Source organism: Lactuca virosa, chromosome 5, assembly GCF_052849685.1.
Source record: "Lactuca virosa cultivar CGN04683 chromosome 5, Lactuca_virosa_CGN04683_v6, whole genome shotgun sequence".
NCBI classification, from domain to species: Eukaryota; Viridiplantae; Streptophyta; class Magnoliopsida; order Asterales; family Asteraceae; genus Lactuca; species Lactuca virosa.
Genome location: NC_136430.1, coordinates 64,362,592 through 64,383,717, shown reverse-complemented (window position 1 = coordinate 64,383,717; position 21,126 = coordinate 64,362,592). Strand labels below are relative to the sequence as shown.

General features: G+C 38.8%; 1 protein-coding gene and 1 long non-coding RNA gene across 2 annotated transcripts; one reads left to right on the top strand and one right to left on the bottom strand.

Annotated features, from left to right (window-relative positions):
* Nucleotides 1–880: 880 nt before the first annotated feature.
* LOC145111334 (uncharacterized) lies at nt 881–1,366 on the bottom strand. Its single transcript, XM_079047622.1, has one exon. It carries the CDS (start codon nt 1,364–1,366, stop codon nt 881–883), a length of 486 nt encoding a protein of 161 aa, XP_078903748.1.
* Nucleotides 1,367–17,037: 15,671 nt separating this feature from the next.
* On the top strand, nt 17,038–19,216 carry LOC145117797 (uncharacterized). The gene is made up of 3 exons (XR_013712801.1): nt 17,038–17,328; nt 17,896–17,989; nt 19,108–19,216. It is a non-coding gene; the product is annotated as an uncharacterized LOC145117797 (long non-coding RNA).
* Nucleotides 19,217–21,126: the final 1,910 nt, after the last annotated feature.

Here is a 21,126-nt window from a genome sequence, read left to right as displayed (position 1 = left end):
AACCTTATGATGTGTTGGGTATAGGTGGTGGGGTTCGTGGCGGTGATTTGAGAGTTGAGCTTTCTATTTCCAGTCGGCAGTCGCAAGGTGAGTTATCCTCACAATATCAACAGGGTCTAAGGCACCAAGGCCAGCCCTTTATATATTGTATCGGGATTATGGCATGATATGTTTATTGATTACATCCTGGTAGTTAGGATAATGGTATGCTTATGCTTAGCGACCTGGTTAGGTCAACATCCTGGTTATAGGATAATGCTATGTTAGTGACCGGTTAGGTCTGTATCCCGGTTATTGGGATGTTGCTATGATTAGTGATATGTTAGATCGGTTTGATTGTTATATGATATGAGCTAGCGTATGGTATTTATGTGCACATGTTCGTTGATTGGGGGTTGGGTTGAGGCGGTCCTGCTTTGTGATGTAGGCCAACATACCCTGGGAGCGGTCCGGATAGGCTGTAGGCCCTGCGAGGCGGTCCAGTCATGCCGAAGGCTCGGGAGCGGTCCAGATAGGCTGTAGGCCCTGTGAGGCGGTCCAGTCAGGCTGAAGGCTCATTATGCATGCTGATCTGAAAATGTTATTTGTTGTGGTTATTTTGGTATGGAGTTGGTATTTTGGGGGAGCTCACTAAGCTTTCGGGCTTACAGTTTCAATTTATTGTTTCAGGTACATCAGGGGATCGCGGCATGGCGAAGGAATGATCATACAGCTCCTCATGATTTGTTTATGTTTCTGGGAAAACTCTGATGTTAGATATTTGGAAAACAACTTTGTAATGATGATTGGTTTTTAAATGTTTTCAAAAAGTTTTAAATTGGCATGAAATTTTTAGGTGTTACATAACCTATAGTCTAGTCCCATTACATAAGCCATTTTTCTAATCAATGTTTCTCAATAACATAACTGGAACACCGACTTTTAAAATGAGATTATGGTTTGGCAGACCTGATATTTTAAGACCATTTAAAACATCAGGTGAGTATAAATTTGTATCAAACTGATCATGAAGAAACTCGGATCGACATAGGCTATCTGAACTTAAGTATTCTGTTGGTTCTCCGAGAAACAATGACAACAAACGATCGTTTATTTCTTGGACAACTTCATTCTTAGGAGCAAGTATTGCTTTTTCTTGAAAATAATCAGCAATGTTGAAGTTTTCCAGTATAAAAGGATATACAAAACTAATTAATGAACCTATAGGATCATGTGGATTAGTAATGACAATATCTTCTGGAATATCAACAATTCCTTCACCGTCATTCGGACCACCAAGATTATATTCTCCTATGTCTAAAAGCCAAGTTGCAAAATCCCTTATTTGTTCAATAGCAGATGGATCGCTTCCAACTGTTAACCTCATGTTTTTTGTTAATTTATGAACTTTGCATTGCTGCCATAAATAAGAACTTAAAGAAGCATTAACAATGTTTTGTCTACTGCCACCTGGAACAACAGGTAGAATTTGTCTGAAATCACCTCCAAAGACAATCGCTTTCCCTCCAAATGGAATATTTGAATTTGTAGGATTGACACACTTTAATATATCCTTCAAAGTTCGATCTAAATCTTAGAATGCATGTTTGTGTACTATGGGTGATTCATCCCAAATAATCAATGAGGTTTTTCTTACTAAACTGGCAATACCATTCTTTAAATTTATTCTACAAAAAGAATCCTCGGTAAGATTTATGGGAATTATAAACCGAGAGTGTGTTGTCCTGCCTCCAGTCAATAATAATGAAGTTATCCCACATGAAGCAACATTTAAAACAATCTCACCTTGAGCTCTAATTGTTGCGGAAATTGTCTTCCAAAGAAATGTCTTACCAATTCCACCATAACCATAAACAAAGAATACACCTCCCCTATTATGTTTAACCACATCCATGTGACATCCCCATTTTCACGGCCAGAAAATACCGATTTTTTTATGCTTTATTTTGAAAATCAGAGTATCCTTTTTGAAGAAACGTCTTGCGGAATTTATTCCCTGGAAAAACATGATAAATACATTATCAAAGCATTTCCGAAGAAATGTATTTTTATTCATTTTAAAATATTGGGATGTCATCGTCAATACAGAAACAAAAGCATAAACAGAACTTATATTCATTATCACTAGTGATTTATATCTCCTTAATCCCTCAACATAATGTAACCTCATATCGACACCTGTGATACAAATAAACTGAGTGGGTCAGGTTGGGAAACCTGGTGAGTACATAGGGTTTTCAACCCACAATAATATAATTATTATGTTTAATCATCAAACAATTAACCCAATTACCCATCCCCATTATCTTCTTTACTCTTAAGGATTTACCCTAACAATCAGCTATTCCTCGTTCATTCTTTCCTAAGATTCGGCCACGTCAGCAACTTCGCAACAGCTTTGCAAATTGCATACTCAACTTCTAAAATTCTTAACTTTCGCATACGAGCTCCGTTTTCGAAGTTCTTTATATCCACGCATAGGCGGGACTGTACTCTACAACTTCTGTTTAGACTTCGTCGGCTAATTTTGAATTTATTTTTAAAGTTATATTTTTAACAGGTCGGGACAGGAATAGTCCGTAAAAAATTCATAACTTCTTCATCCGACGTCCGTTTCCGTCTGTCTTTTTTCCGGTGCGCTAATATTAACGATATCTTCGATTCTCGTTTAGGTTGTATCGGCCAAAAATCGACCGATCTAATATTCGAACTTTGGGCTGTGTACTGCTGACACGAAACTTAGAAAAATCATAACTCCCTCATACGAAGTCAGATTTGGGCGTTCTTTTTGTGTACACTCTCGGTTTAACGTATTCTACAACTTTTGTTTAGATTAATAAGGCTAAAAATCACTCTATCGTCAATTCACTATTTACGTCACGTAGTGTCGTGCCGGTTTTGTCGCGAAACTTCGACAAGCCATAACTTCTTCGTTATAACTCGGATTTCGGCGTTCTTTATATGTATGGAACCCTTGTGACATATTCTACAACTTTCATTAAGATTATTCATTCTAAATAATCTTCTATCAAAAAGTCGTTTTCGACACTTATTGTCTCTAAATTGACTAGCCTGGATCTGCGGGCGTTACAATTATCTCCCCCTTAGGATGATTACGTCTCGAAATCATCAACGAAACAGGGCTTGTACAATGGTTCCATATGTTGTCTCTTCATCCTAGGTAATAACTGTAACCTCTATGTTTCTTCGAACGAGTATCTGACTCTTGGACTTCTTGACTGCAGGCGGTGCTTGATCTTGCACCTGCACTCTGTCTCACATTAGGCTTTCAATCATGACCTTTCCTGTCACAATCTCGGCCCTTATTGGAGACTCCTTCTTCTTCTTAACAACTTAAGATAAGTTTCTTCCTTCGATTATTAGAATAGACCGATGGGTCACATTCTAATGACCTTTCATCGTATGATGCAACGCTTAGACTCATGTCTTTTAGAGTCAAATTCCAGAACAGAATATGCCTTCCTTCATGTCCTAATGTGATATAATCACCTTTTAGTATGTAGCACTTCTAGCTACAAGTTTCTTACTTTAACAGCGATCGCGATATATCTACTGATTGCTTCGATTATCTTTCATTCCAATCTTCTAGCTTAAATCAAATGCTACATCGATCTTGGTTCTCTGAACCTCGTAACATACTCATCTTAGTCGGACTCGATTTGATATGACCACTAGGGTCGAAATAACAATCATCTTCTTAGTCATCACCGAAACAATGGTGACGACATACATGAACAAAACGGAATCAATTATTGGCATCTTGGTATCCTTGTGACTTTCCCTGATCCAAGTGTAAGTCTTGTGCTTCCGGTAGTATAGGCCTCTACTACCATTCACACCTACTCATACTCGTCCCGAGTATTGTCTCACAGTTTTCCAAGTCACCATACAAGAAAATCACATAACAACTTAACACACCAGATAACAAAACGAAGGTTTTATATTATTCCTTGAAACGATTACATAGGTGTTCAAGTTCACCCTAGACTATGCCTCTAATAGGCTACACCATACGATACTATCCACACGGCTACTGCATAACTCGATCTTTGGATATTGTAACGCCCGTGTTTCTAGGCTAGGCATTAATGATGATGTAATAGTCTAGGTTAACCTTTGTAACTCATTTTGAAATAATAAAAATGTATTATTTGAGTATTATGTGTTTTATGCTTAATTGTGTGACTTAAATGAATTAAGGATAAAAATGGATGTTAAAATGAAATATTAGATAAGCCCGATATGTATACATAAGGAGGTAGTGGTCGTGACGAGGATTCCGGAAATATAAAGAATGTCGAAATCCGAGTTATAACGAAGAAGTCATGACCCGTCGAAGTTTCGCGACAGAACCGGTACGACACCGCGTGACGTAAATAGTGAATTTACGATAGAGCGATATTTAGCCTTAGTGATCTAAACGAAAGTCATAGAATACGTTAAACCGAGAGTGTGCATAAAAAGAACGTCTAAATCTGACTTCGTACGAGGAAGTTATGATTTTTCTAAGTTTCAGCTTAGCAGTATGCAGCCCAAAGTTCGAATAAGAGATCGAGTGATTTCTAGCTGAAACAATCTAAACGAGAATCGAAGATCTCGTCGATGGTAATGCAACGGTGAAAAGACAGACGAAAACGGACGTCAGATGAAGAAGTTATGAATTTATAACAGAGTTTTCCTGTCCCGGCCTACTAAAAATAATATAATAAAAATAAAGTCAAAATTACCCGACAAGGTCTAAATGAAAATTGTAGAGCATAATCTCACCTACGCGTGCATATAAAGAACGTCGAAAAGGGAGCTTGTATGCGAAAGATATGAATTTCTGAAGTTCGGGGCACAAACTTCAACCCCTGTGTCAGAGCTCACGGCGTGAACAGAGAGTTCACGACGTGAACAGGTGATGGAGGCCTTCCAGAGCAAGTGGCTTGATGACGAACGCAATGACCTATGCAGGATCGATTTCACGGCGTGAACATTTGAGGTTCACGACGAGAATCCAGAAAATCGGCCCTATAAATAGAAACTGAAAGGCAGTCGGCCATGGTTGCTAATTCCTTCATTCTCTCACTCTCTATACCTTCTATAGTCGTCTTGAAGCACCCCCGAAGCCCGGTATCATCCCGACATCCGAAGTAAGTCCCGAAGCACCGAAGATCCCGAGAAGAAAAGAGTTTTCGAGCCAAAGCTCTGCCCGCAAGAAGCCCGGTGTGTGAAGATATCCCAGTTTCACCGAAGAATACTACTCTAAGAGCCGTAGTGCTGTCCGACAATCTTCTTATCAAGTGAGTGTGTAGTTACTTTCTTCTAACACATTGATATGAATTATTCTCTATAAATGACGTGCTATGTGTTTATATATTATCTGTTATTTGGAATGAGTATTGAATGGATATATTATACAGGTTTTAAAGTTGTATAAGTATATATATATATATATATATATATATATATATATATATATATATATATATATATATATATATGTTATCTACAAAACTGTTGGGTATAACATGGGTAGATAGTTGATGTGTGATGAAATAAAATGATGAGAGGCCTCGATGTTGTTGTTGATCTAGTCATCTAGCGGAGTATGGATGACGACCACGGACTCTTTCTAGACTATCCAGTGGAACGTTGGCAGGTTCATAACCTGTAGGTGTTGTGAATGATGTGTTCACCGGTGTACTCTATCCCCCTCATGGTTGCCTTTAGGACATCTATTGTCGAGGAAACCCCTTTGTAGTAATGTCCATCCCGATGAAAAATCCTAGACTAGGTCCCTTATGATAGTTGTTGTTTTAGGGACGTAAAGTGAGGATAACGGGAATGGTAATCGGGTTATTGTTGGTTGATGAAATTAATATAATTATTTATTATGGGTTGAAAACCTTATATGCTCACCAGGCTCCCAAGCTTGACCCACTAAGTTTTATTTACATTACAGGTAGTGGCGCGAGAGCCTAAGTTGGACAACTTGTGAAGATATTTTGTTTATAGGCCAGTAGTTGTATATAACTGTTGTAAGGCTTATAATGTGCCGTTTATGCTTTTGGTCTGTATCGGAACATGACAACCCGAGTTTTGTTATATATGAAAATACATTTCTTTAAGAAATGCTTTGATAAATTTTACTTTATCATATTTTGTTTTGGGAACAAATTCCACAACTCTTTTAATCAAAGGATTACTCTGAAATTATTTTAAAAGCATAAATTAAATCGGTCTTTTCTGGCCGTGATTTTGGGGATGTCACAGTTGGTATCAGAGAATTAGTTTATGCGAACTAGGAATTTGTAGGATTTCTAGACTTAAACTTAGAATGCTAAGTGAAGATTGTGAAATAAGTGTATGTTATATTTTAGACACGAGCACTAGTATATTTTAGGAAAGATGCCTAAAATGTTTTTATGTGCTAAATGTTATATGTTTGCCATATATGATATTATTTGTTCGGATCTATGGTTTGTTGCCAACCGGATCTAGAAACCTGATGTGTTTAGAATTCTAAGCGTAGGATTACGGTATTAGAACTACCATGTAAATGTTTCGGAGTGATATGGACGATTTAATTATCTATCGTGAATGGGGATCTAAATTCACCTTATTCGGTGTATAGATCAAAAATGGCAAGAACTAGAAGCGGAGTTGGAAACGTGAACGAAAACAAGAATCAACCACCTGTAATTGAGCAAATACCTGTTGTAGCAGCAGTACCTGAGCCAATGACAATGGCTGGTGTACAAGCAATGATTCAAACAATGTTGGATCGTCAAATGGAAGAAACAATGTTCCTCTGTTAAAATCTGGAGTATTAAGTTGGTGGAAGCCGTTAGCTGACTCGATGCCCAAGGGAGAAGTTAGCAAGATATCTTGGGAAGACTTTGTGGTGCAACTGAAATTGCAATACTGCTCAAAGCAGGACCTTCTGGAAATCAATAATGAGTTTCAGAATTTGAAGAAGGGAAAAATGAGCATTACTGAATACGCTGCAAGTTTTACGGAGAAGATGAAGCTTATTCCGTACCTAGTTCCAACTGAACTCTCCAAGGTCAACAAGTTTGCCCGTGGATTACCAGCGGACTTTGGTCCAATGGTTATGCAAGAAGCCACATTGAAGGCCGCCATCTGGGCCGCTAAGAATGTTGAGACTCAGATCAGGGAGAAGGGTCTGGAGAGGTCAGAGGTTGGTGAGAAGAGGAAGTTCGATGGACCTTCAGGGTCCAACAAGAAAAATAAATTCTCGAAATCCGGTTCGAGAGGAGGTGGAGGAGGCGAAGAGAAATGGTGCGACAAATGCAAGAAGAAGCATCATGGGAAATGTCACTGGGAAGTCACATGCTTCAAATGTTGAAAACCAGGGCACTATGCCAACAACTGCACCCTTACCAAGAAAGTCTGCTATGGGTGTGGTGAGGACGGGCACATCTCGAGGGATTGTCCGAAAAAGAAGGAGGCAGCAAAACCCAACATTCCACCAAAAACGAAGGCAAGAGCCTTTCAGATGACACTGGAAGCTGCTAAAGAAGAAGCTGATGTTGCTTTAGGTACCTTTCTCGTAAACGAATTGCCTGCCCAAATTTTGTTTGACTCAGGAGCCAACTACTCCTTTATTTCGCATGAATTTGGTAGAAAACTAGCTTTGCCTATTGATAGACTAGATAATGCTTTATTATTCGAAGTTGCTAGTGGCAAATTTATACATGTTAGCCATCGTATGAAAAACATCTTAATTGATTTGAATGGGAATAAGTTGCACGGGGAATTATTGCCTATCGAGTTAAATGGTTTCGACATCGTGTTGGGAATGGATTGGCTTAGCGCCAATGATGCCGAAATACTGTGCAAGAAGAAGATTGTAAAACTAAACCCGCCAGGGAAAGAGTCATTTTTGGTGTATGGGAACAAACGCAGAGTAAATTCTTGGATTATTTCTCTAATGAAAGCCAGAAAGTGTTTGGCCAAAGGATGTACACCATATTTGGCATTCGTGATTGATGCAAAGAAGGAGAAAAAAGAGATGGAGAGCATTCCTGTCATGTGTGATTATCCGAAAGTATTTTCCGAGGATCTTCCTGGATTACCGCCTGATCGACAAGTAGAATTCCGTATTGACTTGTTACCAGGAACGACGCCAATAGCAAAAGCACCTTACCGACTAGCGCCAACGGAGATGAAGGAGCTGTTGATGCAACTTCAGGAGTTATTGGACAAAGGTTTCATTAGACCTAGTTCATCACCCTGGGGAGCTCCGGTGTTATTCGTAAAGAAAAAGGACGAGAGTATGAGGATGTGCATTGATTACAGAGAGCTGAATAAGGCAACGATAAAGAATAGATATCCATTGCCAAGGATTGATGACATGTTCGATCAGCTACAAGGTTCAAGCTATATCTCGAAGATCGATCTTAGGTCAGGATAGCATCAGCTGAAGGTGAGAGAGCAGGATATCGAGAAGACTGCATTCAGAACACGATATGGACACTACGAGTGTTTGGTTATTTCGTTTGGACTAACCAATGCTCCAGCAGCATTCATGTATTTAATGAACAGGGTTTGTAAACCGTTCCTTGATAAATCTGTGATAGTGTTCATAGATGACATTCTGATTTATTCGAAAAGCCAAGAGGAGCATGGCAGACACTTGCGAGAAGTGTTGGAAGTCTTGAAGAAGGAGAAGTTGTATGCAAAGTTCTCCAAATGTGATTTTTGGATTCGAGAAGTCCAATTCTTGGGTCACGTGGTCAACCAAGAAGGGATAATGGTTGATCCAGCAAAGATTGAAGCTGTGATGAAGTGGGAACAACCGAAAAGTCCCACGGAGATCCGAAGCTTTTTGGGATTAGTCGGATATTACCGAAGGTTTATCCAAGGCTTTTCTTCGATCGCTACTCCATTGACAGCTTTGACCCACAAAGGAGCTACTTATACTTGGAGTGATAAGCACAAAGAAGCATTCGAGTTGCTAAAGAAGAAGCTATGTGAAGCACCGATTCTTTCTCTACCCGACGGAGTTGAGGACTTCGCTGTCTATAGCGATGCGTCTGGGGTTGGGTTGGGTTATGTTTTGACCCAAAGAGAAAAGGTGATAGCATATGCGTCTCGACAGCTAAAAGAGCATGAAAAGAACTACCCCACTCATGATTTGGAGTTGGCAGCGGTAGTATTTGTTCTAAAGATATGGAGGCATTACCTCTATGGCACGAGGTGCAAACTTTTCACTGATCATAGAAGTCTCCAATATCTCTTTAATCAGAAGGAATTAAATATGAGGCAACGACGCTGGCTGGAGTTACTCAAGGACTACGACTGTGAGATACTTTACCACCCCGGTAAAGCAAATGTTGTTGCTGATGCTCTCAGTCGGAAAGTCAATCTTGAAAGAAAAAGGCCAAGAGTGTTGAGAATAGAAGTTGTCTCGACAACTGTGGAGAGTATAAAGAAAGCTCAAGAAGAAGCTTCAGAAAAGAATAACCGAAAGGAGGAACGTTTGGGAAAAACGTTAGTGTTCGGTATAAACAGTCACGGACCGAAGGTATTCCAAGATCGGATTTGGATACCTAAGTCAGGAGGAGTAAGAGATCTTCTGATGGAAGAAGCTCACAAAACCATGTATTCAATTCATCCTGGCAGCACTAAAATGTATAGGGACCTAAAACCCTATTACTGGTGGCCGACGATGAAACTGGATATTGCAAAGTATGTGGCCGAGTGTGTGACCTGTGCAAGAGTTAAGGCACAACATCAGAAACCGTACGGAAATTTAGAACCTTTGCCCGTACCTATGGGTAAATGGGAAGACATCACTATGGATTTTGTCACTAAGCTGCCCAGAACAAAGAATGGTCACGACATGATTTGGGTGGTCGTTGATCGCTTCACTAAGAGTGCGCACTTCATAGCAGCCAATGAGAAATGGTCTATGGATAAGCTTGCGAATTCTTACGTGAAGGAAATTGTGAGGCTTCACGGTGTGCCATTAACGATTGTATCAGATCGTGACAGCCATTTCACCTCGCGATTTTGGAAGAGTCTACAAGAGGAATTGGGTACCAAGTTGTGTTTGAGTACAGCTTACCATCCATAGACTGATGGGCAGAGCGAACGAACGATACAAACGCTTGAAGATATGTTGAGAGCAGGTACCATGGAATTCCAAGGTAACTGGGATGAACATTTACCTTTGGTAGAATTTTCCTACAATAATAGTTTCCACTCGAGCATAAAGATGGCACCTTACCAAGCTTTGTACGGACAGAAGTGTCGTACGCCGTCTTGTTGGCTTGAGGCTGGGGAAAAGCAGTTTATGGGACCCGAGATAGTCCATCAAACTGCTGAAAAGTTGAAAATAATTAGGGAGAGAATGTTAGCAGCTCAGGATCGTCAAAAGAGCTATGCTGACAAGAAAAGACGACCGATGACTTTTGAAGTTGGAGATTCGCTTTTACTTAAAGTCTCACCGTGGAAGGGACTTATAAGGTTTGGAAAAAGGGGAAAGTTAAGTCCAAGGTTTATTGGACCGTTTAAAGTTCTTCAGAAGATTGGGAACCAAGCTTACAAGCTCGAATTACCCGAAGAACTGAATGGAATTCATAACACTTTCCACGTGTGTTATTTGAGGAAGTTCACGGGAGACGTTCCCGATATAATTCCAATTTCTGAGTTAAGAATTGATGAGAACAAAAGGTTAATTGAAGAACCATAGGCAATCGTTGATCGAAAGACTAAGAAGTTACGACGTAAGATGGTTGAATTAGTGCTTGTCTATTGGAAACATACGAATGGGTCAAATCTCACCTGGGAGACGGAGAGTGACATGATGAGTCGCTATCCGCATTTGTTTGTTGATGTGTGATTCCAGGGACGGAATCATCCTAAGGGGAGAGAATTGTAACACCCGTGTTTCTAGGCTAGGCATTAATGATGATGTAATAGTCTAGGTTAACCTTTGTAACTCATTTTGAAATAATAGAAATGTATTATTTGAGTATTATGTGTTTTATGCTTAATTGTGTGACTTAAATGAATTAAGGATAAAAATGGATGTTAAAATGAAATATTAGAAAAGCCCGATATGTATATATAAGGAGGTAGTGGTCGTGACGAGGATTCCGGAAGTATAAAAAATGCCGAAATTCGAGTTATAACGAAGAAGTTATGACCCGTCGAAGTTTCGCGACAGAACCGGTACGACACTACGTGACGTAAATAGTGAATTTACGATAGAGCGATATTTAGCCTTAGTGATCTAAACGAAAGGCGTAGAATACGTTAAACCGAGAGCGTGCATAAAAACAATGTCTAAATCTGACTTCGTACGAGGAAGTTATGATTTTACTAAGTTTCAGCTTAGCAGTATGCAGCCCAAAGTTCGAATAAGTGATCGAGTGATTTCTAGCCGAAACAATCTAAATGAGAATTGAAGATCTCGTTGATGTTAATGCAACGGTGAAAAGACAGACGAAAACGGACGTCTGATGAAGAAGTTATGAATGTATAACGGAGTTTTCCTGTCCCGGCCTACTAAAAATAATGTAATAAAAATAAAGTCAAAATTAGCCGACGGAGTCTAAATGAAAGTTGTAGATCATAATCTCACCTACGCGTGCATATAAAGAACGTCGAAAACGGAGCTCGTATGCGAAAGATATGAATTTATAAAGTTCGGGGCACAAACTTCAACCCCTATGTCAGAGCCCACGACGTGAACAGAGAGTTCACGACGTGAACATGTGATGGTGGCCTTCCAGAGCAAGTGGCCTGATGACGAACGCAATGACCTATGCAGGATCGAGTTCACGACATGAACATTTGAGGTTCACGACGTGAATCCAGAAAATCGGCCCTATAAATAGAAACCGAAGGGCAGTCGGCCATGGTTGCTAATTCCTTCATTCTCTCACTCTCTATACCCTCTATAGTCGTCTTGAATCACCCCCGAAGCCCCGGTATCATCCCGACACCCGAAGTAAGTCCCGAAGCACCAAAGATCCCGAGAATAAAAGAGATTTCGAGTCAAAGCTCTGCCCGCGAGAAGCCCGGTGTGTGAAGATATCCCAGTTTCACCGAAGAATACTACTCTAAGAGCCGTAGTGTTGTCCGACAATCTTCTTATCAAGTGAGTGTGTAGTTGCTTTCTTTTAACACATAGATATGAATTATTCTCTATAAATTACGTGCTATGTGTTTATATATTATCTGTTATCTGGAATGAGTATTGAATGGATATATTATACAGGTTTTAAAGTTGTATAAGTATATATATATATATATATATATATATATATATATATATATATATATATATATATATATATATGTTATCTACAAAACTGTTGGGTATAACATGGTTAGATAGTTGATGTGTGATGAAATAAAATGATGAGAGGCCTCGATGTTGTTGTTGATCTAGTCATCTAGCGGAGTACGGATGACGACCACGGACTCTTTCTAGACTGTCCAGTGGAACGCTGGCAGGTTCATAACCTGTAGGTGTTGTGAACGATGTGTTCACCGGTGTACTCTATCCCTCTCATGGTTGCCTTTAGGACATCTATTGTCGAGGAAACCCCTTTGAAGTAATGTCCATCCCGATGAAAAATCCTAGACTAGGTCCCTTGTGATAGTTGTTGTTTTAGGGACGTAAAGTGAGGATAACGGGAATGGTAATCGGGTTATTGTTGGTTGATGAAATTAATATAATTATTTATTGTGGGTTGAAAACCCTATATGCTCACCAGGCTCCCAAGCCTGACCCACTCAGTTTTATATACATTACAGGTAGTGGCGCGAGAGCCTAAGTTGGACAACTTGTGAAGATATTTTGTTTATAGGCTACTAGTTGTATATAACTGTTGTAAGGTTTATAATGTGTCGTTTATGCTTTTGGTCTGTATCGGAACATGACACCCCGAGTTTTGTTATATATGAAAATACATTTCTTTAAGAAATGCTTTGATAAATTTTACTTTATCATATTTTGTTTCGGGAACAAATTCCGCAACTCTTTTAATCAAAGGATTACTCTGAAATTATTTTAAAAGCATAAATTAAATCTGTCTTTTCTGACCGTGATTTTGGGGATGTCACAGATATGAAGTCCTCATCATCGATTCTTCACGTTGTTTCTGCTTCTTCGAGGATCATGTGGAATGTCCTTGGCCTTGGTGGTGTGTTTGGCCTTGCTGCCTCGTTTTTCTTTGGACAAACTGTAGAAATATGCCCTTCTTTGTTACATTTGTAGCACACCTTCTTGTTGGACGCGCACTTGCTGGCGTAATGCCCTGTCTTTCCACATTTGTAGCAGGTCACGTCTTCGCTACATTTCCCGAAGTGTTTCTTTTTATACTTTTCGCACCACTTAGCTTCACTTCCTCCTCCTTCTTCAGTCTTTGAGAATTTTCTTTCTTTGTTGGACTTTGAAGATCCTTCATACTTCCTTTTCTCGCCAACTTCAACTCTCTCTCCAGACCCTTTTCCCTAATCTGGGTCTCAACATTCCTGGCTGCCCAGATGGCGGCTTTCAAAGTGGTTGCTTGCTTGACCATTGGACCAAAGTCCGTTGGTAATCTATGGGTAAACTTGTTGACCTTGGAGACTTCCGTTGGAACTTGGTAAGGAACAAGCTTCATCTTCTCCGTAAAATTTGCAGCATACTCGGTAATGCTCATTCTTCCTTTCTGTAGGTTCTGAAACTCGTTGTTGATCTTCAGTAGATCCTGCTCAGAGCAGTACTGCATCTTCAATTGCACCAAAAAGTCTTCCCAAGACATCTTGCTAGCTTCTCCCTTGGGCATCGTATTAGCTAGTAGCTTCCACCAGCTCAGTACTCCAGACTTTAACCGGGGAAGAGCGAGAGCGGACTTCTGTCTGTTGCAACATTCGCAACTCTCAAACATTGTCTCCATCTCAGAGATCCAGTCCATAACTTCCACCGGTGTTGGGCTTCCAGAAAGACTCGGGGGTTTGGATGCCATGAAATCCTTGTACTTGCATCCACGTCCGTCATTTCCTCCTTCCTGATTGTTTCGTCTAACTATCGGTAGGTTGGCTTGACCAACAGTCCCACTGTAGTTCCCTCCTTCCGATTCCGCTTCGGGTTCTCACCATGTCGATCTATACACCAAATCAGACATTTGGTGTGTAGTGACGAGAATTGAGATAGGAAAGCTTTATTTATGATAGACGTATAAATCTTCTTATCTTTTTGAAAAGTTACATGCCAGTTCTAATACCGTAATTAAACGTTTAGAAATTTGAACACATAAAGTTTCCAGATCCGGTCGGCAATAGACCATAGATCCGATAAAACGATAGCATCGTAAGGCATCTCAAATCATTTAGCACATAAAAGCAATTTAGGCATCTTCCTTAAATAAGCTAGTGCTTGTGTCTATTTAGGTGTACTACCTAAATTATATTAGACACACTCAACTCAAAATCATCGCTTAGCATTCTATGTTTAAGTCTAGAAATAAATCCTTATTCCTAGTTCGCTTAAACTAATGCTCTGATACCAACTGTGACATCCCCATATTCACGGTCAGAAAAGACCGATTTGTTTATACTTTATTTTGAAAATCAGATTATCCTTTTTGAAGAAACGTGTTGTGGAATTTGTTCCTACAAAAACATGATAAATACATTATCAAAGCATTTCCGAAGAAATGTATTTTTATTCATTTTAAAATATTGGGATGTCATCGTCAATACAGAAACATAAGCATAAACAGAACTTACATTCATTATCACTAGTGATTTATATCTCCTTAATCCCTCAGTATAATGTAACCTCATATCGACACCTGTGATACAAATAAACTGAGTGGGTCAGGTTGGGAAATCTGGTGAGTACATAGGGTTTTCAACCCACACTAATATAATTATTATGTTTAATCGTCAAACAATTAACCCAATTACCCATCCCCATTATCTTCTTTACAATTAAGGATTTACCCTAAGAATCAGCTATTCCTCGTTCATTCTTTCCTAAGGATTATCCTAAGGAATCGGCACGAAGTCCATCGTCGCCACGGTTTATCCAACGGGCACTAAGTCCATAGTCACCAGGGTTTAGGCACTAAGGTGTTGTTGTTTTTTCTGAGGCAAAATGTCTGCAGTCTGCGGACCACATCTGTAGACCTCTGCAGCAGAAGAGGTGGACCAAACGTCTGCAGTCTGAAAAAAGAAGACTGTTTGTTTTTTTAACATCTGCGGGCTACTAAAATAAGCTAAAATCTAAATAAACTGATTGTTCTAACTACAAAGTGATTTTTTAATATTTTTATGACTTTATTATAAATAATTAACAAATCTAGATCAACTTTTATGTATTATTGTATAATAATTGAAAATAAAAATGGTACAAATTAACGTATATATTTGATAAAAACCAACAATTTTGGTCGCAAAGTTATACCTAAACATTGTAATTGTGAATCAAAGAATTTGATACATAAATGGATGGAAATAAACTTTGATTTTTTTAATTAAATCAATTAAAATCGTACCATAAATATTTTTGTAAGAAATTGACGACACTGTAATACATAATGTTTTATAAAATTTGGCACAAAAAAATATAAGAATAAATTATGATTTTTTTTCATATTTATATAAACAACTTCAATGACCATTATTGTAATAAATTTTTATTTATAAATTTGTCAAAAATATCATATTTATGTCGTCGAACTTTTTTTTAAGTATTGTAACTTTTTTTTTCAAATTGTTTATCACTAATAAAGTTGGAGTAAATATAAATTCAAAAAAACTAAAAAAAAAATCAAGATATATGTGTTTTTTTAGGCTAGAAGATGTCTGAAGATGTTAGAAGACTCTGGTCCACATCTGTGCCAAAAATAGGGCGCGCATACATTTTTAGGTCTGCAGGCTTCAAAAAAACAAACAGTCTGCGAAGACTAATGTCTGCGCGTGGTCTGCGTTGCGCAGACAGAGGCTAAGAAGATCTGCGGGCAAAAAACAAACACCACCTAAGTCTGCATAGTCGCCAGGGTTTATACATTAGGCACTAAGTCCATAGTCGCCAGGATTCAGGCACTAAGTCTGCATAGTCACCACATGTGACAACCTGAAATTTAGGGCTATTATTATAACCGCCAATCTATCTGTGAACCTCTTGTTTATCCGAGTTACTGAGTTTTAGTTTATCTTAAGTAAAAGAAATAAGTTCATTTTAACTATTATATGATACCTGATGATATCATGCTTTCAAATGCATAACGAATCAAACCGCACAAACTGTAGCCTTAGGAATACGACTGAAAAACGGAAAACTCGTAAAAAGTCATTTTAAGCGAAGCAATTATTATAATATTATAGTACATGTTCCCATATTTCCGAAAATATAAAGAACGTCCAAAACGGAGTTCGTATGCAAAAGTTACGACAGTTTTAAGAAAACAGACAGTAAAACACTAGTTTTCTTTAATCGCGCAAAACCGAATCGATCCGTTGAGGTACTTACGCTTTGCCGACGGGATTTCCGAGAGCGTTTTTGGACTCAGGTTATAGTCTGTTATTTAATTTGACACTCGAAATAATTTTTACGAAAATATTTACAAAAGTAGCGAAAATGGACACCGCGAACCGTTTTGACGCAAAACTTTAAACGCAAATTCCCGGAGTTCCGTAACTCCAAAAATTAATCCGTTCGGGTTTATGGAATCCTTGAATTACCCTCTTTCATAAGAAATTCTCGAAAACGCAATCCGATATCGGGATCTCAATTCATCAATTTATAAGTGTTTTGGGCAAATTAAATGATTAAACTACTTTGTAGGCCCCGCATATGGCAGCTCATTTCCCATCTTGTTTCCCCATTTGATCAAACCCACGTGACTAAACTCATATCTTCACCACTTTACCTTTTTCTTCCTTACTTGCACACTTCATCTTCAAGGTACAAGGCATGGCCTTAAGGGCTTGTGAGTGCCTCTTATGCTATAAATAAGAGCTCATAGCAAGCCATTAAACTCACAAATCTTCAGCCATCTCCTTCTCTCTACATCTCTCTGTAAATCTCTCTCACTTACACTCTCTTTATCACTCTCGGTACACACACACAAAGACCACATACAACCACCACTTCACTACCTTACCCACCCAAACATCTCCCTTATAACTCCTTTGACCATCTACAACACCTCAGCCCCTTCCCCCATCGTTTCCAGCTCAAAAGGAGGAAGAACCGGAGGCAAAACATCCCCCGTAACCACCCTACTGCCACCACCGAACTCCTACTGCCGCTGAGTTCCACCACCATCGACCACCACCTACTGCTACATTGTAAGTTCATCCCCACCACCATCGTGATTATTGTTTGTCCCATAATCGTCAATCGTAACAAAAATATACATATATAATCTGCTGGAGACCTTTTTTTTGTTGTTTTTTTGGTTCGTCGCATGTACGTCAAAGACCAGGAGGTGATTCAAACTGCAATTTAAAGTATTCAAAACCTACACCCCCCCCCCCCCCCCCCCCAACGAAATTTCCTTACAAACCAAGTCTCCATTATTCAAACTTCATTACAAAATTAATTCCCCATACCCCATTTCTAAATTCTTAACATTTCTGATCCTAAACCTTCATTTATTTATTCACAAGTGGTCCCTCATTTGGAAATTTTATTTATAATTTAGTCCTGAACACCTAAACGAGGATGTATATGTTCCATATTGGTCCCTCATTTGGAAATTATATTTATAATTTAGTCCAACTAAGTAATGTAATTTATTGAAATTATATTTATAATTTAGTCCAACTAAGTTATGTAATTTACATAATAGACCCTATACCTTGGTTAATTACCAAACTACCCTCCAAATATTAATTATATTAATATTTCCTTAGGAAACTAAATTATCTCGGTGATTTGTATTCACGGAAATACTCCTCGACCTTCTCGCATCCATTCCAGAACACTAATCGTCTATCGCATGTTAAGGTGAGTGTTACGGCCCCACTTTTACATATTTTAGGGGGGAATACATGTAGTACTTGTATATCTAGTATATATCTATTTTCTAAATACTTTGTTTAATCAAACAACACCACCGTTTTTATGCAATATAAATCACACAAAAATATTATTTATTACGCTACTATTTACGGTACGGAGAATCTGGTTTGAAGGGCCGCATGGGTTGTTGGATTTCAGAAGTGCTATAATGTCAAAATGGTCCCGCTCTCGGTGTTTCATGTCTGGCCCTCGTCTGTATATGGTAGTACGTGTACTAAGTTATATTTATCATACAAAATACAAAAAAAAATATCATTGTTTTGTGTAAATACTTTACCAGTTTTAGAAATAATTGTTTAAACGCTTACATGTTAAGTAAACAAAATCGTTTTAAACCTCAATAGCTTTATATGTTATGTTGTTAAGATAATACAACTAATAAAAATAACATATACGTTCCGACAAAAAATGTGCTATGACTGTATAGTCGGTTATCAACTTGGTAGTCTAATTATACCTCATACATACACATAAATATATAAGTTTATATATTTATACGAGTTATAGAGCTCGTATCTAAGGCTCGTTTATGTGCTTGTACTCCAAGTTTTACCAACTGTTTAAACAAGTATCGTACTCTTCAGTGTGTACGCTTATCAAATATACTTATCAACTATCTGTTTATCCGTATCTGCGGTTGTTAAGTACAACCTTGGCAGATAACTTTATCCGTATATCCGTATGTCTATTTATCTGTATCTGTGGTTGTTAAATACAACCTTGACAGATAACCTTATATGTATGTTTGTTCATATGTTATCCGTACCATTCTGTTACTATAAACTTAACTAGATTTTTATTACCCAGAAACCATAGTTTATATGTATATTTGTACAAATTCCTTACTATAAACTGGACTAGACTTTTGCTATCTAGTAAACATGGTTTATATTTCTATCTTTATCAAACATTCTTTCAAACACAGTTTTCTCACAAAGGAAATACTTTTTAGACTTTTTAAAAGTATTATACTGCGGTTAAGCAGAAAACCTGTGACACTTACCAACCTTTGTGTTGACCCTCAAACTTACATGTATTCTTAGGGGATCATCAGACAGGCTTTCAGGCAGAAGATTAGTCATGGATTGCAGACGGCCTAGCTAGCTTGTTTCTGTTATTTTCTTATTTGTTTAAGGCAACTACTGTACTATTATTATCTGTAAGAACCCTGTATTCAAACTTAATGATAGAATACAAATGCTATTTTATTTATCGTTGTACTTGTGCTATATATTCAGTTTATCTGTGATTCATGAACTTAGTCCCGCTCCCGGCTTGTTCCGCCTTGGCCGGGGGTGTGAGAGAAAGGTATCAGAGCTAAGTTGGCTATAGAGAACTCGTATCCTCGAAAGAGGAATACAACTATAGCAGATTAGCTTCTAATAAAAGTATTATTAATAATAACACTACTTCTCGATTACTTACGACGTTTGATGTCCGACCGTAATCTGTGCTCGGTAGTCGGGAAGAACAAACAAAAATTGATAATACTACAAACCCCACAAATCATAATATATAAGAGTTTATATATACTATGACCCGCGATGAGAACACTTAATAGAATTTTAACATCCCTTCTACTAGAACTACCAACTCAACCCTTTAGGTCAGACGCCTCAATTAGGGTTAGTACCGTACATAAGTCATACCATAAATAAATCTGGAATGCGCACCTATGTTGTTTATGGTCAGGCCGGTGCACAACCAACCCTAAGCAAGGAGTTTGACAGACTACAACGGTTGAAGGTTTTAGAGATTAAAGGATGTTCTGCAGATTCGCTACAGCAACCTAGTACCTTAGAATCCATATATACATTTTAAAACACTTACAATTCATTAGCAATTAAGGTCCCCTTTCTATCATTTGGAAATCTAGAGGATTTCTAAACCAATCACCTTCTCCTTATCATTTGGAAATCTAGAGGATTTCTAAATCAATCCTCTTTTTCTTATAATATGTAGGATTTCACGAACAAACTATATCATAAAATGCATCCCATACATACTTGTTAGGACTTTATAGTGTTAACACAACTTAGCATGTTCGTTTGAACATACTAGGCGATGGCCCCACGAAAGGAACAACGAGTTCGTCCACCGTCGACTCCCCGAGGAAACCAGAGGAGAACCCCACAAGTAACTCAACCCTCGGTAGAAACTCCGAACGATGAAGAACCTATTAATGCAACGAATGTGAACCAAACATTCTAGATGGATTCCACTATGATGCAGAACATGCTCGCACAAGGAATTGCTATGGCCTTGGCAGCATACGAGGCAACCCGAAATGGAAACACTAGGAATAGTGGAAGTGGTACTCCCACAACTCCCCAAAACAACACCAGACACTGCTCCTATAAGGATTTCATGAGCTGCAAACCTCGATCATTCTACGGCACTGAAGGAACTGTTGGCCTATCCCGCTGGATAGAAAAGACTGAAGCAGTCTTTCCAATCAGTGCTTTCCCCGATGACTGTTGGGTTAAGTACGCTACTTGCACGTTGATGGACTCCTCCTTAACTGTGGAATAACCATGTGAAGTCCATGGGAATCGCTGAAGCTTATGCCATGGGCTGGGAATCCCTGAAGCAGATAATGAGCAAGGAGTATTGTCCCCGACAGGAGATACAGGCTCTAGAGCAAGAGCTTTGGAACCTTGTCATGAAAGGATCAGAAGTAGCTGCCTACACCTCCCGATTCAATGATCTTGCAAACCTTTGCCCGGGAATGGTGACCCTGGAAGACAGGAAGATCGAAACGTACATCTGGGGACTAGCTTCACCTGTTCAAGGTCTGTTTACGGCATCCAAACCCTCCACTTTTGATAGTGCTAAGCAATTAGCCTATCAGTTGATTGAACAGTGTGTCCGGCAAGGTACCATGACCCCGCCAGCAGAGAAGAAGCACACTGGAGGAACCAAAAGGAAGTTTCATGGGGAAACAAAGGAAGACACCAAGCATCACAAGGGTGAACCAGAACCGTTGGCTGTCTACGCCGCAGTGACCAATACTCCCACCCCTGCTAAGTCCTACTCTGGGACTTTACCTCATTGTATAAAGT